The sequence below is a fragment of the Cylas formicarius genome, unplaced genomic scaffold, assembly GCF_029955315.1.
Source record: "Cylas formicarius isolate icCylForm1 unplaced genomic scaffold, icCylForm1.1 PGA_scaffold_10__41_contigs__length_53128322, whole genome shotgun sequence".
Lineage (NCBI taxonomy): Eukaryota > Metazoa > Arthropoda > Insecta > Coleoptera > Brentidae > Cylas > Cylas formicarius.
The window spans coordinates 37,962,093-37,977,706 of record NW_026844214.1 but is presented as its reverse complement, the minus strand read 5'-3'; the positions used below and the strand labels follow the sequence as shown (position 1 = coordinate 37,977,706).

Here is a 15,614-nt window from a genome sequence, read left to right as displayed (position 1 = left end):
TACAGGCACTTGTGCTTGTCATTGTAAGGATATTCTCTTCGTTTTCGATTTGAAACACAATTTATAAACAGTACATTCTATATTGGGTAAATGGTTATTGTAGACATGCCTATGGGAGACCACAGAAGTTCTGCTGAACTGACATTTTTTTCTATCATCAATGCCGTGAGTCCTCCATTGTGTAATTTGAAGTGTGCAGGTTATGTTTAACAAATAACAGAAAGCGTTTATAAATTTTATAAAATAACAAAAAAGCAAAATGTCTTCAAAGGAAAATAAACGTGATTTTAAAACTCCTTCTGGGAGCAAGTATGAACAATCTGCGCGTCACAGAGACAAGTCAAAACAATATTTAGATAGGAATGAAAGAAACCATAAATCTGAAGATACAGCCAACAAACCAAGGGAAAGAAAATCTGCGGACATGTTAACATCAAAAACAGGAGGTGCCTACATTCCTCCAGCTAAGTTACGAATGATGCAAGCCGAAATAACTGACAAATCATCAGTAGCATTTCAAAGAATTGCTTGGGAAGCGCTCAAGAAGTCAATTCATGGATATATTAATAAAGTAAATACTTCTAATATTGGAATTATAGCTAGGGAGTTGTTGCATGAAAATATTATTAGAGGAAGAGGATTGCTTTGTAAATCAATCATACAAGCACAAGCAGCTTCCCCAACATTTACCAATGTTTATGCTGCATTGGTGGCAGTTATTAATTCTAAATTTCCAAATGTAGGAGAGCTTTTGTTAAAAAGATTGGTTTTGCAATTTAAGAGAGGCTTTAAGCAAAACAATAAAACCATATGCATATCTGCTTCTATTTTTGTTGCACATTTGGTCAATCAGTCTGTTGCTCATGAAATTTTGGCTTTAGAAATACTAACATTACTTATTGAAACACCAACAGATGATTCTGTTGAAGTTGCTATAGCATTTTTGAAAGAGTGTGGACAAAAGTTATCAGAAGTGTCTAGCAGAGGAATTAATGCAATTTTTGAAATGTTAAGAAATATTCTTCATGAGGGTAAATTGGAAAAAAGGATTCAATACATGATTGAAGTAATGTTTCAAATAAGAAAAGATGGGTTTAAGGATCATGCAGCAATAATCGAAGAATTGGATATTGTTGAAGAAGATGATCAGTTTACGCATTTGATTAAACTTGATGATGCAGTACAGTCAGATGCAGAAGAAATTTTAAATGTATTTAAATTTGATGACAGTTATGAACAAAATGAAAGTAAATATAAGTTGCTTAGTAAGGAGATTTTACAGAGTGATAGTAGCGCCTCTTCCGCTGAGTCTGACGACTCGGAGGAGTCTGATGATGAAAGTGATAAAGATGAAGAAGTGAAAGAACAAAGTGGAATTATTGACAATACTGAAACTAATTTAATAGTTTTGCGAAGAACTATTTACTTAACAATTCAGTCAAGTTTAGATTTTGAAGAATGTGCTCACAAACTTTTAAAAATGGAGTTAAAACCGGGGCAAGAAATTGAATTGTGTCATATGTTTTTGGATTGTTGTGCAGAACAGCGAACATATGAAAAATTCTATGGGTTGCTTGCACAAAGGTTTTGTCAAATAAATAAAACCTATATAGAACCATTTCAGCAAATTTTTAAAGATACTTACTCTACAACCCATAGACTGGATGCTAACAGGCTAAGGAATGTAAGCAAATTTTTTGCACATCTCCTATTTACAGATGCCATAGGCTGGGAAGTCTTAGAAATAATGAAAATGAATGAAGAAGATACAAATAGTTCAAGTAGAATTTTTATCAAAATATTATTCCAGGAACTTGCTGAATATATGGGTCTTGGAAAGCTAAATGCGCGTCTGAAAGATCCTACAATGCAGCAGCAATTTGCTGGTTTGTTTCCTAGGGATAATCCCAAAAATACAAGGTTTTCAATAAATTTTTTCACTTCTATTGGATTAGGAGGATTAACTGATGAATTGAGAGAACATTTAAAAAATATTCCTAAAACTGTTCCTACCATGAAGAAATCTGATAGTAGTAGCAGTTCATCTGAGTCATCAAGCGAGGATTCATCATCAGAATCATCCAGTTCCTCCAGTTCAGGAATAGAAAGGCATCAAAAAAAGAAAAAAAAGTTTAGACAGGAAATACTTAATGACAAGAAATATTCTAAAGAAAAGGAGCATCACAACAGAGATGACCAGAATGGTAAGAAAAAGTATATTGATGACCACTCTAGAAACAAGAGAAAAAGACATTCAGTTGAATCTGAACATCAACAGACTAAAAAATATTCAAAGGATAAAAAAGATTATGAATGGGTAAAAAGTAGACATGAAGATAACGTATCCCAACTTAAAAATACAAAAAAAGTATTTGAAAGATCAAAATCACAAGAAAAGATCATAAAGAAGAACTTGAAGAAAAAACGATAAATAAGCTGTAGGATTTGTATTATAGTAAATAAGTAATTGTGTATTTTTTGTTAAATAAATATTTTATATAACTGTTGGATGTTTCTTGCTTTTTTTACATTAGGACAATATCTTGCAACGGTAATCTTAAGATCTTTTAGGCGTTAACATAACAGAAAATAAACAAACCATAATTAAACATAGTTTATTCGAACTTTTTCTTGCAAAACAATTCTAACATACTAAATGAGTTGAGATTTTTCAACCTCCTTGACTTTTTAAAAAGTATATTTGATTTTAATATATTTATACAGGGATTTTACATTTTTAAATGTAAAACCAGTTTTTTCTAAAAAAAATCTTGTTCCAAAAATAAAATAAAAAATTGAAGCTAATTGCAAACATTTGCGGTAAAGCAATCTATATTTTATTTTACTTTTTCCTCAGTTATTTCAAAAATGCGTATGTTCAATACGTATGTAATTGAATCATTTGACGGAGATCCGTGTTGCGTTATGGAAGTTTTATCGTATACATTTAGAAACTATATCTAACGTGCAAAATTCATTGTGCCAATTCTACAAAGTGACAAAATCTAATTACTATCTTTTGCGTTTGGTGTTTACACCAAGCGTAGTAAATTTGCAGGCGAAATTTGAAATCTACGTTAAATAGGTATTACAAATTAGCATTTTATTAATAAAAATAAAAATATATTGTAATTAAATCATTCTAATACGGAAAAAAAATTACAATTTACGCGCAGCTTCAAGTGATATGGTGTGCCCATATATTTACTACACATATAGTGCGTCGCTCAAAACTCTAGAGAAGGGAAATTCGCGCATGTGCGAGTCATTTCAAAATTTGTTTTTCACCAATAACACCTGTTATTTAAAATCTCACTTTGAATCAACAAGTAATCCATTAAAATTTCAAAGAAAAGTTGAAGTAAGCGAGTGAAGATCGCTGTTTTAAAAGAAACAGGTGCAAGGTGCAAATTGGTGTGTGAAATTTAGGGGTATGAACGGACGATTCTTTATGAAAATGCCATTGGGGTTTGAGATGCATCAATTTTAGGGTATTTACGGCCCCAATATCATCTAATAACTATATGGGTGCTCTTTCTTACATTTTGAATTTTAAAAACTTTTAATTGGTCTCTAATATAAGTTCAAAACTATGTAGGATAGTGTCTTAACCATTAAATGTATTCACAGCGCTCATAATTCAAAAACCTTACTTATTTCTCTCTTTTGATTGTGGCCCACCCCATATCTTTTCGGAAATATACAACTTTTTAAAGCAATTTGCGCATATACATTCACATTGAAAAAACATTTTGTGTTTTGAAGACACCATAAATTTTGGTACGAAAGGTACAATAAATAGTTTGAAAGCATTTTTTCTACTAATCCAATGCAATTTTATGCAACTGACAATATGTACAGCTATTACTAGGAAAGGCAGTAGTGATTGTGCATTTGTTATGCAAAATACTAAACATACGCAAAACAAAAAGTGGTGTTAACTATAATAAATTGAAAACCACTATAGATTAGATTTGTAAATTTCATAAAACGTCTGCAGAAATTCATATTTATTATTTTCCAACATTTTCGTTCAGTAGCTTACATAATGTTATTGACAAGGTTCATTGGTATCACAGCAACAATATTAACTTAAAAGCATCTAAAAAACAGATTCTTCTGTTTTAAATATACATACTCGAAAATCACTAAACATTCAATTCATGAACAGCAAATTTATTTTTTATGAGAGGAAAGAAAGTTTATTATTTTGACATCTTATTAATGACATTTTCTAAAAATATCACAAGCACATCACAAAACATTGACTAAAACCGGAATGAAATTCTGGAGGTAGGTTCGGCTTGTTTACTGCGTGTACTTCGTCACTCCGTATACACTCTATTCGTTCGGGTTTTGCTTTTTGACGTAGAGTGACTCCGTTTGTGTTCGGTTATACAGGGGTTTTACATACACTGCAGGATTTTAAGAGCAAGCATGCGCTAAAGTGTGAAACTGGCGAATTTGCCTGTTTGTTCTATGACGCTTATTGCTTGTTATAGTAACAACTTAAGATACCAAATATTTGTTAGGTGGTTTCAGTTTCGTTTAGAAATTAATTTTATTTATTAATATAGGGAATTTTTTCAATATTTGTGTTGGATACTAGGTAGTAATAAAAAACTTTAAAGAAGTACATCAGCGACAATTTATGTTTGAAATATATATATTTTTAGATATATCAATCATATCCCGGTTTTTGAAACTGTTTACTATTAAAAAGGGGCACCTGACGTCTGCAGTTTCCACTTTTTTCAATTAGATTGACTTATTCATTATCCTCGTCGTTCAGATTTTTTTTTAACTAAACAGAGACGCAAATATTAAATTATTTTTCAATACTAATAAAAATGAATGATAAAGATAAACACACAAAAAACTAGTTCTGCCCGAAAAGTATTAAAACAATAACAAACTAAAACAGCTGTTTGACAGTTATGTTTGACGTTCTGCTCCAAAATCCAGGGGCGTTCGGATATACAGTTTATTATCTCCAAACTCGCGTGACAAAAAACTATTCTTGCACCGCTCCAGCAGTTTTTATTAGCCGAACCCACCTTGGAGAACTTAGTTACACTTATTGTGTCAATATATACAGTCTGTCTCTGTGATTTTGGGAAAAATAAACAGTTGTGCATACTGCAAAATCTCAAACGCAATATGTCAATTAAATTACTTTGGACAATTAAAAGTTATTATGAAGAATAGTTTCAAACAGTCAAAAATGCAACATTGTTTATTGACTATAAAAATTTTAAGAAATTTTGAAAACAAGTGGGCACATAACATTTTATGACGTTCATCATATATGACAGCGATTTCGGTTTTAGAATATGCACGACTTTTTCCTAAACCAAATAATAGAATAGTTTTCCATATGACCTATATTGTTTGTTTCTAACACGACCATACTAATTCTATCTAAAGTTTCCAGGCCTTGAAAAGTACCTACAGACCAATTAATTAGTGGAAAAAAAATAATAAGTGTTTATAACCACTACAACAAAATTTTTATACAAATACATCTAACAAGAGAAGCTGTGTCTATTCTCAAGACTAACGTTTACATATTAATAAATCGACTCATAGGGACCCTACAAAATACGATTGATTATTGACATACCAATGCTAGGATGACAGCTTCGATTCAGTTTTATGACCATTACTTGTCTGTCCATTTAAAAATGAAAATCCTACAAAAATATTTTTTACTCTTATGCTGTAAAACTTGAAGCGACTTGTCGACAAAATTGCACCTGATGTTTTTGTATGTTCGATAGGTACATACATTTTGTTTTTATTTTTTGATTATTCCTATTGGTTATATTGTTCGGCGCTATTTAATATATATAAAGAAGGACCAAAATTACAAAGAAAACAATAAATGTGAAGCAAATTAAATTTCATCATTTAATTTAATCACTGCTATTATAAATCGATAAATGTATATGATCAGGTATTAGAAAATTTTAGATTTTAAATTCACGACATGCCTGACAAGCTATCTTAGAACGTAGACATGGGTGTTAGGAAGGTACCTAGTTGAAATACGTATGTCAAACAGTACACGAATTATTCGATAATTAATTTATTAATTGCGAAAGTTATAATTGCTATGTGCTATCCACAAGTAGCTACAAGACAGCACAAAAAGTAGTCACTTTGTATAGAATCATAGAATCTTAGCAGCAATTCCTGTTAATCCCAAATTCACTGCTGTTCAAATTGATTTTAAAAGCTATGTTTTAAAGGCACAAATGGATACGGAAACTAGAAAAAATATTCCTGATTCACAATTCCTTTCTTTTAAACTCTTTGGATAACAAAAAAACAAACGGAATTAGGGTATGTCCTAACGTTCCTGCGTTAAAAATAAGAAAATCTTAGATCTTTGTAGTATTATTTTGACCTTTGAAATCACTTTTATTTATAGGCTAGGCAATAAACTACTCAAAAGTTTCTGTATATGGCCTCAGAAAATTTTTTGGTGTTTATGGGGCACACAAAACTGATACTTTTAATTTATGTATTTGTGATCTTTGTTGGGTTAAAATTTATTTAGATATTTGTTATCCTTTTTTGTGATTTATTTAGATATTTTTTATTCATTTCTGTGATTTATGACAGTAAATATATCAGAAAGCCTAAAAAACATTGTTCATTTATAGCTTGATTTTTTTTAATTGCGCATGCCTCAAGGATTGTCCCCTAAAGGTTATCAATGAAACTCATTTCCTGCCATATAAAGTCACCACAAATTTAGTCAATTAAAATATATGTAATGTCTTGTAAATTGTTACTAAACAACAATCAGTTATTTTTTATAAATACCATTTTGCATTGTGATAAATATTTTTAATGGGTGAATATTCATCAAGCGCTATAATTTGTTTTTATCTCTCTCTGCTTATTGCAGTATAAATAATTTCTTATACATTTCTATAAATGCCATAGATGATGAGATAACAAAGTCATAGTGAATTGAACCCTGATGAAAACTTTAAATTAGGAGAACTTAAACCATGAAAATTTTTGTTATAATGTTGCTAGAGCCATTTATATGCGTGTGTAAATGCGGCTTTAGTTATAAATTCAGAATCAGATTTTTTTTTCCATCTGATCCTTAAAACGCATAATGAGGTGAACACCTATTTTATTTCCATTCTTATCAAAAGTTTGATAAGAATAGTTCAATTAAATACGATTACTATTAGAGCAAGATGTTCCAGATGGATTAATTTTTATTTAAAAAAAAAAAAATCTCGGGCGCATCACAACCAAGTTACTCATATACTAAAACTTTATGAACCTGTATTATTGCTAACAGTTTCACTATGTCTTGAAACAGGAAGTGGTTTAGATATACCCAATTTTACTATGCCTGGCAAAGTGCCTTTCAGAACCTGAACCGCCTGATCTAATGTAAAATTTTTTATAACTGTACCATTAACACTTATAAGCCTATCGCCGGGTGTAATTCGGCCATCAATTTCAGCTGGACCATTGGGAACTAAACTTCTGATTACAATAATTGTTGAATGAACATCGAGGGGGTCTTGATAGTCAAGGATTGAAAAGCCAAGCCCTCGGTCAGCTTTTTGCAATTCCAAAAATTCAATATCTTCACTCCACAATGCTACATTAGTCATTTCCAATGAATGTGACTTTGCTTTTTGCAAATTAACTGGTTCCTCTGAAACTGTTAGAAAAATTTATATTATAGATACTTCTATTTAAATATGGGGTCTGTAAATACCTGTAATGGTGCTTGATGTATGAAGACTTGTATCACTTAAGGCTTTGACCAAACGTTGCTCTGGATGTGGTAACAAATTCTTTAAACTGCCCCCCAGGATATTCCTTTGTTCAAATGCTTTTAAATCTTGGGAAGTGTTTATAACTCTGTTATCCATTTCTTTTCTAGAACACACTAGTCTAACTGTAGTGGGTAACTCCCTGAGTAATTTTACAACTTCCACATGGCTGAGACCAAGTAACTTTTGGCCGTTTACTTCCAACAGCTCATCACCAGGACTAAGTTTACCATTTTGACCAACTGGTCCTTCTGGAAGAATGGAACGAATGAAGTGACGTGGACGAAGTTCTACTCCTCCTTCCACGTCGACCGTACCTTCCAAGCTTATACCCAATCCTAGAAAAAAAAAAACATTGACCCACATAAAATCATAAATAAAACAATTTTACCCTTCAACTTAGTTAAATTGGCTACAACAACATTCGCTTCCTCTCCTAAAATCCCTTCCCACTTCTGTTTTATACTACTCTCAAGGTCATCCTGAGGATTTGCTTCAAAATTTTCTTCTATAAATATTTCTTTTGTTTCGGGAAATTGTTCAAAGATGTCACTATTTACAGATTGTACTGATACACCTTCCGCTTCAATTGGCTCCTAACAAAAATACAAGATCTGTTGAACTGAATAAACAAAACGCCATATCGAGGGGCCTTACGCAACCAAAGTACAAAAGCTATTTCACGCAATAAACGATTATTTGACGTGTTCTGTACAAACGGGAATTAAAATTCTGGGGATGATTATGATATTTTTAGGGCTTTTACAAAAATTTGTATAAGAAAATAAATTTAAAATATCACTCTATATGCCAAAAAAAGTTTTCCAGTAATACACGGAGCTTAGTAGCATATAATAAAATACCATACCATAAGTTAGTCAATATAGTAAAATTTGGAAAATTCTAATACATACCTCAACATTTTCAATTGGTATCCAACTTAAAGTAGTAACAGATGGAGAAGATGGATTGAGATCTTTCGGTTCATGACTCGCCAAAACTTCACGCAGCTGTTCAAATTTTGGACCCCTTAAGTACCTCTCAAAAGTCAAATACACAGATTCCCCTGTTTCTTTTAATTTTTTCACAGCTTCATGGTTTGTCAGTTCCAGTAAAGACTGACCATTGACTTCAATGATCCGATCATTTATATTTATTTCACCAGATTTGTAAGCTTCAGATCCTTCAGTTAAGTTTTTGACAAATAATCCATTCAAATCTTCGCGCTCACAAACGTAACCTGCCACTGTTATGCCTAAGCCAAATTCATTCTTTTTCAAAACTACAGAGAATCTTTTAGTCTCAGGAAGAGCATATTCTATATCTACTGGGGTAACAAGAGTCTGACTCGCACTAATTGGTGATTGGCAATCGCCAGGAGAACAGCAGTTTGGAGTATAGTTATTGTTAATGTTTATTTCATTTGCATCAACTCCATTAACCTTATCATGTTTTTCATCTGGTGTATTTTCATCACTATTACAAATCTGATGGTGCAAATTAAAGAAAGTCGAGTATCCATTTTGAAGTAATTGTCGATCAAGTTCTTCTGTATTTGTGAGGATTTTTGTAGGTACTATTGGTGCTGTGCAAGCATATGATTGGATATCTGCTGATGTGGGCTCTATAGGACGAGCAACAACCATTCTAACCTATAAAAAAAATCTCAATTAAAAAATTTCTTTAATAAATATTCAAACAATTGCAAAATATAATGGAGACAATTTTGCACCAGAATATGATTTCGTAAATGTTAAATTCATAATTTTAACAATTTGTTTATATATAGATAAATAGAGTGAATAGAAGCAATTACCTGAGATCCAGCTTGTCTTAATACTGTAGCCACTTGATCAGCAGATAGTCCCCTCAAATTTATATCACCAATTTGTAAAATGTGATCACCACTTTGTAATCTACTATCTTTATCTGCTATTCCACCTGGAAGAATTGATTTTATCACAACTCCTGTACTTCGGCCACCGACTATACCAAAACCAAGACCAGAACCATCATTAACCAAGTCAATCACCTCGACCTGAGACCACTCTGTACTTAAAACCATTATGTTGAGTGATAAGAATCATTTCTTAACATTGGTTTTAAAATCTGGCCAATATTTGAACACAAAAATTTACCCTGGTTAATCGATTGTTTATTAATTCTGTTTTGATTGTGTTTTCCTTACATTCACTGAACATTTTTGTCGAAAATTTTCATAGATCAATGTTATAGGTGTAAAATTTTGATTGTTCGTACACATATTTAGTCCAACCGCAGTCTGTGAACCCAGTTGAATAAAAAACAATCTTACAGAAAAATTTACTTAACCCTCTCTCAGCATGTATAAGCTGTTCGTTGCGTGTTGGAATGATAACTTTCCTGTCCTTTTCTCTTTCGTTTTACATTACGCATGTCTCTTTAAAAACTTATTAGCTTTAAATATAGCAAAATCACGCAACATGAATACGCTATTACAATTTTGTAAATCAATATCACCCAAACATGTCCTTTATTTCCAATATTTAATGTCTACACACTTTTTTGCGCAGATATGGTTTGGACTATTTTTCAAATGTGAAAAATTTCAATATTGGTTCAACGAATATTTAGGTCTTCTACCCTTAAAAAGAGATTCGGGCTACAACCTATGTGTTCATTTCTTTAAAAAAATATAACTAAGATAAAAGCAAGCATTTTACCGGTGACAAATAATTTATTGTATTGTAAAAAAGTCCATAAAAACATTGATCTTTTGATTTATACTTTTTCTATTTATTAATGCATGATCCTGTAGGTTTTGCTCAAGAATATACATGTCGGTTGTTCTTTGAGAAATAATAATCGCTGTATGGCATGCACATAAAACATATAAATTTTTAGGTTTTTTCTGCTTTTATAGTTTAGGTTAGCCAAAATTTAAAATTCCTATTTGGGGGTGGACCAGTAAATCAGAATAGACTTGAGTAAAATCAGTTGACCGATTTAAAAAGAATCGCGCTCAACATTCAATGAACGAGTGAAACGCATAAGTAATCCTATGAAGTGGTGGGTCGGAACAAAGGGGTATTCGCCAGTTATCCTTTAGTCTGAAATTAGTAGCGCTGTGTACTTGGTCTCATCCTTTTGATCGAACGCCCAAAAAAGGAAGCTATGAATTTTAATTTGAAGAATTCAGAAATCTGCTGTGTGTTATTTGACTTAGACAACACCTTAATTGAAACAAGAAAAGCAGATGCTAAGGCTTGTAGTAAGGTAATTTTTTATATGCAGAATAATTATTAATGCAAAAATGTTGGTTCGTTTTCGGGAATATATTATCACCTTTATTTTTAGAAACATTAAATATTATTTTTGCCAGCATGTTACGTCTCCGTCGCTGGTCGATCAGCTGTTGTTGATGACGTCACGCGAAAGGCCATGTTGAAAATTGATAACCTATCATACAATAATTAATAATTATTAATTTTCATGAAAGTACATTTAGCAATATATTTCGCTTACGCACAGCAATAAATATTTTTCGCTAATATCTCGTGGTCATAATACGCTATTGGTTAATTAAAGTCACACAAATATATTTAATCTAATGCGAAAAAGCTATATGTATAAAAACGGGGGTTATTTTGACATTGAATCCGTGGCTTTTTGATTCTCTCTTCTTAAATTTTAAAGAATGGAGTCAACGACTGATGCTAAAAATACGTAAGACGATACCAGACTCTAGAAATTGCCGAATATAGAAACTCTGTATGGGCCCGTTGCTAAATATAACATTTACGCTAGGTTGCAAGGCTCCGCAGTATCTTTTCGATATTCCACCGGTTTAGAACGTATATTGTTAATTATGGCGGGAGAAGTGTCGGAGGCGGTGAAAAAATGTTGCAATATTTTAAAGAATTCATCAAGTGATACCGAGAAGTTTGCAGCACTGTTTATGGTGACAAAGTTGGTGAAGGGTAAACATGCTACACCTGCTGCAAGAATAGCTATTTTTGAAGCCATTGGATTTGATTTTCTTAAACGACTTTTGCTTACTACAGATGTTCCTGTTGATTGTCCTCCATCCATTTATAAATCAGTTGCCTTAACAATAATCTCTGTATTTTGTACAGAAGAACAATTGGTTACAAAAAAGGAAATGTTAGAGTTAATTCCTGTTTTCCTAGATATTGTTGAGTCAGCAGATGATAGTGACAATGATGATAATTTAATGGCAATAGGTGAAGCTTACAATTGTTTAAAAGGTATTGCATTATTTTCTGCTGGTCAGAAAGCATTAATTGATGTTGGAGCTATAGATAGATTAAGCAAAGTCTATTCTTCAGCTAGTTTTCAATCTGACGAAGCTCTTAGTGTTATGGGTTTATTAGTGGCCAAAAAAGGTGCCTTGTCCTGGGATCCTAAAGATCCAAAAGCATTTCATGCTTTGGTTAATAAAATTGCCCTAGATTTTTCAACAGATCAAGACAAAAGAAAATTTGAATTAGCAGAATGCCTTAATGCTATAATTTTTAATTGTCCCAGAAAAGTTGTTTCAGAATCAGCTACAAGTGAAAGTTGGCCGTTGAGTATTTATAAGGGATTAAGTGACATATTACAAAGTAAAATTGGGCCTGCCCAACGAAACCCAGCCCTGATTTTGGCTTCTAGTATGGTAGATTTGCTTGGTGTGGAATGGATACTTTCTGATGAAGATAAAGGAAAACAAATGTTTCTACTTTTGGTTCAGTTAGCTGCAATTGAAGTCCGTATGCAGCTTGATGGAAAAACATTAAAAGGCACCCAACAAAATCAAAATCTTATTACTGGTTGTTACATAATTCTCGAATTGTCCTTAACATTTATTGCTCAGGATACTATAGATTTGGATCAAAAAGAAAGGCAAAGTCTATATACTGCACTTAAGGGGGCTTTTACAGCGGTGGTAAATTTGTTGGTAAAAGTTGCTCAAGAGAAGAATAAGCCCGCCGGGGAAGATAAATTATTTGTTTGTGCTACAATCAGAGTGTTGGCATCTTGGATAGCTCAAGAAACTACATCTATGAGACCTCAAGTATACCAGTTGTTGCCATTTATGTTAGAGTTGGCATTTGAAACATTTTATGCCTACCGATCTAGGAGGATTGCTGAAAAAGCGGGCACACCTATAGAGTCTGATCCATTAAGCAGTACAGATATTCTAAGGGTTATGCTACCTGCCCTTTGTCATTTAGCCGTGGAAGATGAATCCAGAGCTATTATGCTAAAGTGCCACTGTGATCAAGTTCTTGTTGAAGTTATTGAATTTCATTGGACAATTGTGAATCACAAACGACCACCTGTCCCACGTGCGGAAAGATTGAAAGCTTTAAGTCAACCAAAACCCGAGTTGACTCCCGAAATTTTGGAAGACATGAAAGATTCAAGAAGTGCCATGATAAGTACATGTAATGTTCTAATGAACTTAACGGTTTTAGAAAATAAATATGTGGAAAATTCACCGATATTTAACAATTTAATGAAATTTATATTTGATAGCCTACCTGAATTAAAGGATATTCCTGAAAATTTAGTACTACATGGTAATCTTGCTGTGCTAGGATTACTTTTGCTTAAACAATTGTCAAATAAAGTTAAGAAAAATGACTTTTCGATTTGTCGATATATACAGGCAACTATTCGTTTTCTTTGGAATGCCTATACTATTGATGAGTCAAATGATCCCACAGCTTTGGTTGTTGCAATGGCTTATAAAGAAAATTGGATGGAGATGGTAGAATTATGGTTCCTGGGAATGCAAACTATGTCTAGTGTTATAGCTCAGATTCCCTGGATCTCGGAATTTGCCATCGAAAGTGGTTGGGCAGAGGGAATTGTGCAAACATTGAAAAAGGTAAAAATTGGAACCCTGCCTGCAAATGTTAAAGCAGCCTATGAAGATTTTTTGTGCCGCCTTGTTGATGCGAATGAAGGTGTTGTTGAAGTTCTAAAAAAATCTGAAGCTTTAAGGGTGTGCAGAAATCACAGGTTGATGGAATTAGGCAAAAAATTGTTTGGAGATTAGGGTGCGCATTTTATTATTTTATTTTACATTTTTCTGCTGTAATAAGCTTCAAAGTTTTTTGTAGTTTTTTTATACAGCACATTTTTTATTGAATGAGTGATTTGTAATTTGTAATATATAATTTATTTGACGACTTCTTGTGTTACTTCTTGATATTTATACCCAAGCCTAATATTGTTTTGGCACCAGTCGAGTTTGTTGGTCATTTTCCAAAATTATGTTAATTTCGAATGTGGTTAAATATAGAGTTAGCGTAATGTTTTATTACGGAACTTCTGGGAAAATATTAAGTAAGTTCTAGTATGTTCTGCTACAAATCGATTGGTATCCCTTCATTTTTCTGTTTAATAAAACCCCAAAATGACAAATGTTGGTATATTCTACTAAACGTTCTTTGTTGTTGCTTTGTTAGTGTTTTTTTATTACTGTTTAATCTAACCGCAAAACAATCTAAGCTACTTTCTAGGTAAAAAAAATTATATTAATAAAAAAATGATTAGCGTCCTTTAAATTAACAGTAACATCGATAAATGAAAAAAATGCATTTTTTAAATAATAATTTTCAAATTTTGTACTGACAGGGGCTAATTTAATCCGAAAAAGTACATTAGGTTGAAAAATAGGGGTTAAAAATCTCTATTCGTTCTTAAAAAGTCATTGGCACATTTTGTTCTTCAGAAATCTTTATCTTCGTCTCTACACTCAATAATTTTAATCGAGTTAGTGCGAAATATTACACACTTATAATATATTTAGTAAGTTATTAATTCTAAAATTATCTAAGAAATCATGTTCTCCAAAAATTATTTCATTAATTAGTTACATGCATATTTAGCCATATTTCAACATCGAGAACTTTAGTATAGGTATATGGATAGTATTTTACATTATAGTAACGGCAACAAAATTTTTTGTTTCTATTATCTATCTTTTTAATGTCTTTAACACTCCTAGATTACACAAAAGTTGATTGGTAAATACGGTTTTCAACAAGATTGTGCCTCCACAGCCACCAGCACCTTTCTTAAAAGTTTTAGAAGGTGTCCTGATAATCCTGACGCCGACCTAGACTCTTGGAGAACTCTTCTTTGGGAAAAGGCACTTGGCGCTCAGTATTCTAACATATCAGGTAAATGTTGTATACTTCGTTATTGAAATCGTTTATTAAAGACTTTTTCCCGATTTATTATTAAAGTGAAATCGTCGTTACATTACGTGTTTCGATTCAAACAGCCGCAGGCCGCAGGAAATATTGAATGAATTATTTTGAAAAAATATGCAATATTATTATTTAAAAGAAAACTAATTCACTTTATCTACCGCATGGTAAATAATTGACTATAAGACACATATCCAGAATTATATATATTTTTTAAATTTTAGAGGTGTAAAATTAAAATAATATATTTTTTCTTGGCCAGTGACACGATTTGTTTTTTAATTGACTCTTTCGAAGAGCAGTGTAGTTTTGGTAAGTTTGTAAATTGCAATGACAAGTCTTTCAACGATTATCGGCAATGGGCAAATGGCTCCGCAAAATATTCTAAGATAATTGGAAAAAAGAAGAGCACGAGTGTGGTGATAACATAGTCCTTCAGTGCTGTGGTGGAGCATTGCACGCGGCGGTTTAACCTCCGTTCGCTCCCGACAGAATCCCTTGTATTCGTCCTCAAAACTTTGATATCGGTTTCCACTGTGTGGACTTAGTGTTTTTAGTGTTCAGTGCATGTTTTAAAGTGATAATCGTCGTCGGC

The 15,614-nt window shown here is 32.3% G+C and overlaps 3 protein-coding genes across 6 annotated transcripts; 2 read left to right on the top strand and 1 right to left on the bottom strand.

Moving 5' to 3' along the window:
• Window positions 1-177: 177 nt before the first annotated feature.
• Window positions 178-2,507, top strand: LOC132700335 (pre-mRNA-splicing factor CWC22 homolog). Its single transcript, XM_060667572.1, has one exon. The coding sequence runs from the start codon at window positions 260-262 to the stop codon at window positions 2,429-2,431; it is 2,172 nt and encodes a 723-aa protein (XP_060523555.1). The 5' UTR covers window positions 178-259; the 3' UTR covers window positions 2,432-2,507.
• A 94-nt stretch (window positions 2,508-2,601) lies between these two features.
• LOC132708399 (patj homolog) lies at window positions 2,602-10,327 on the bottom strand. 4 transcript variants are annotated; one of them, XM_060680714.1, is made up of 6 exons: window positions 10,146-10,327; window positions 9,631-9,755; window positions 8,729-9,466; window positions 8,206-8,410; window positions 7,757-8,152; window positions 2,602-7,699 (listed from the first exon to the last, which is right to left on the bottom strand). In XM_060680714.1, the coding sequence occupies exons 1-6, from the start codon at window positions 10,156-10,158 to the stop codon at window positions 7,302-7,304; spliced, it is 1,875 nt and encodes a 624-aa protein (XP_060536697.1). In that variant the 5' UTR covers window positions 10,159-10,327; the 3' UTR covers window positions 2,602-7,301. The 4 variants fall into 4 exon arrangements, with proteins under 4 accessions (XP_060536697.1, XP_060536695.1, XP_060536696.1 ...); XM_060680712.1 differs by having other exon boundaries at window positions 9,807-10,324; XM_060680713.1 differs by having other exon boundaries at window positions 10,003-10,323.
• Window positions 10,328-11,644: 1,317 nt separating this feature from the next.
• On the top strand, window positions 11,645-13,990 carry LOC132708398 (neurochondrin homolog). Its single transcript, XM_060680709.1, has one exon. It carries the CDS (start codon window positions 11,662-11,664, stop codon window positions 13,858-13,860), a length of 2,199 nt encoding a protein of 732 aa, XP_060536692.1. The 5' UTR covers window positions 11,645-11,661; the 3' UTR covers window positions 13,861-13,990.
• The last annotated feature ends 1,624 nt before the right edge of the window (window positions 13,991-15,614 follow it).

What these genes read in the sequence shown, in the direction of transcription:
- LOC132708399 (XM_060680711.1), bottom strand. Translation starts at nt 9,879, where the DNA reads ATGGTTTTAAGTACAGAGTGGTCTCAGGTCGAGGTGATTGACTTGGTT. An exon ending in TAAGACAAGCTGGATCTCAG is followed by an intron (nt 9,467 to 9,630) that starts GTAATTGCTTCT and finishes TTTTTTTTATAG; the next exon opens with GTTAGAATGGTTGTTGCTCG. An exon ending in TACATCAAGCACCATTACAG is followed by an intron (nt 7,700 to 7,756) that starts GTATTTACAGAC and finishes TTTTTCTAACAG; the next exon opens with TTTCAGAGGAACCAGTTAAT.
- LOC132700335 (XM_060667572.1), top strand. Translation starts at nt 260, where the DNA reads ATGTCTTCAAAGGAAAATAAACGTGATTTTAAAACTCCTTCTGGGAGC.
- LOC132708398 (XM_060680709.1), top strand. Translation starts at nt 11,662, where the DNA reads ATGGCGGGAGAAGTGTCGGAGGCGGTGAAAAAATGTTGCAATATTTTA.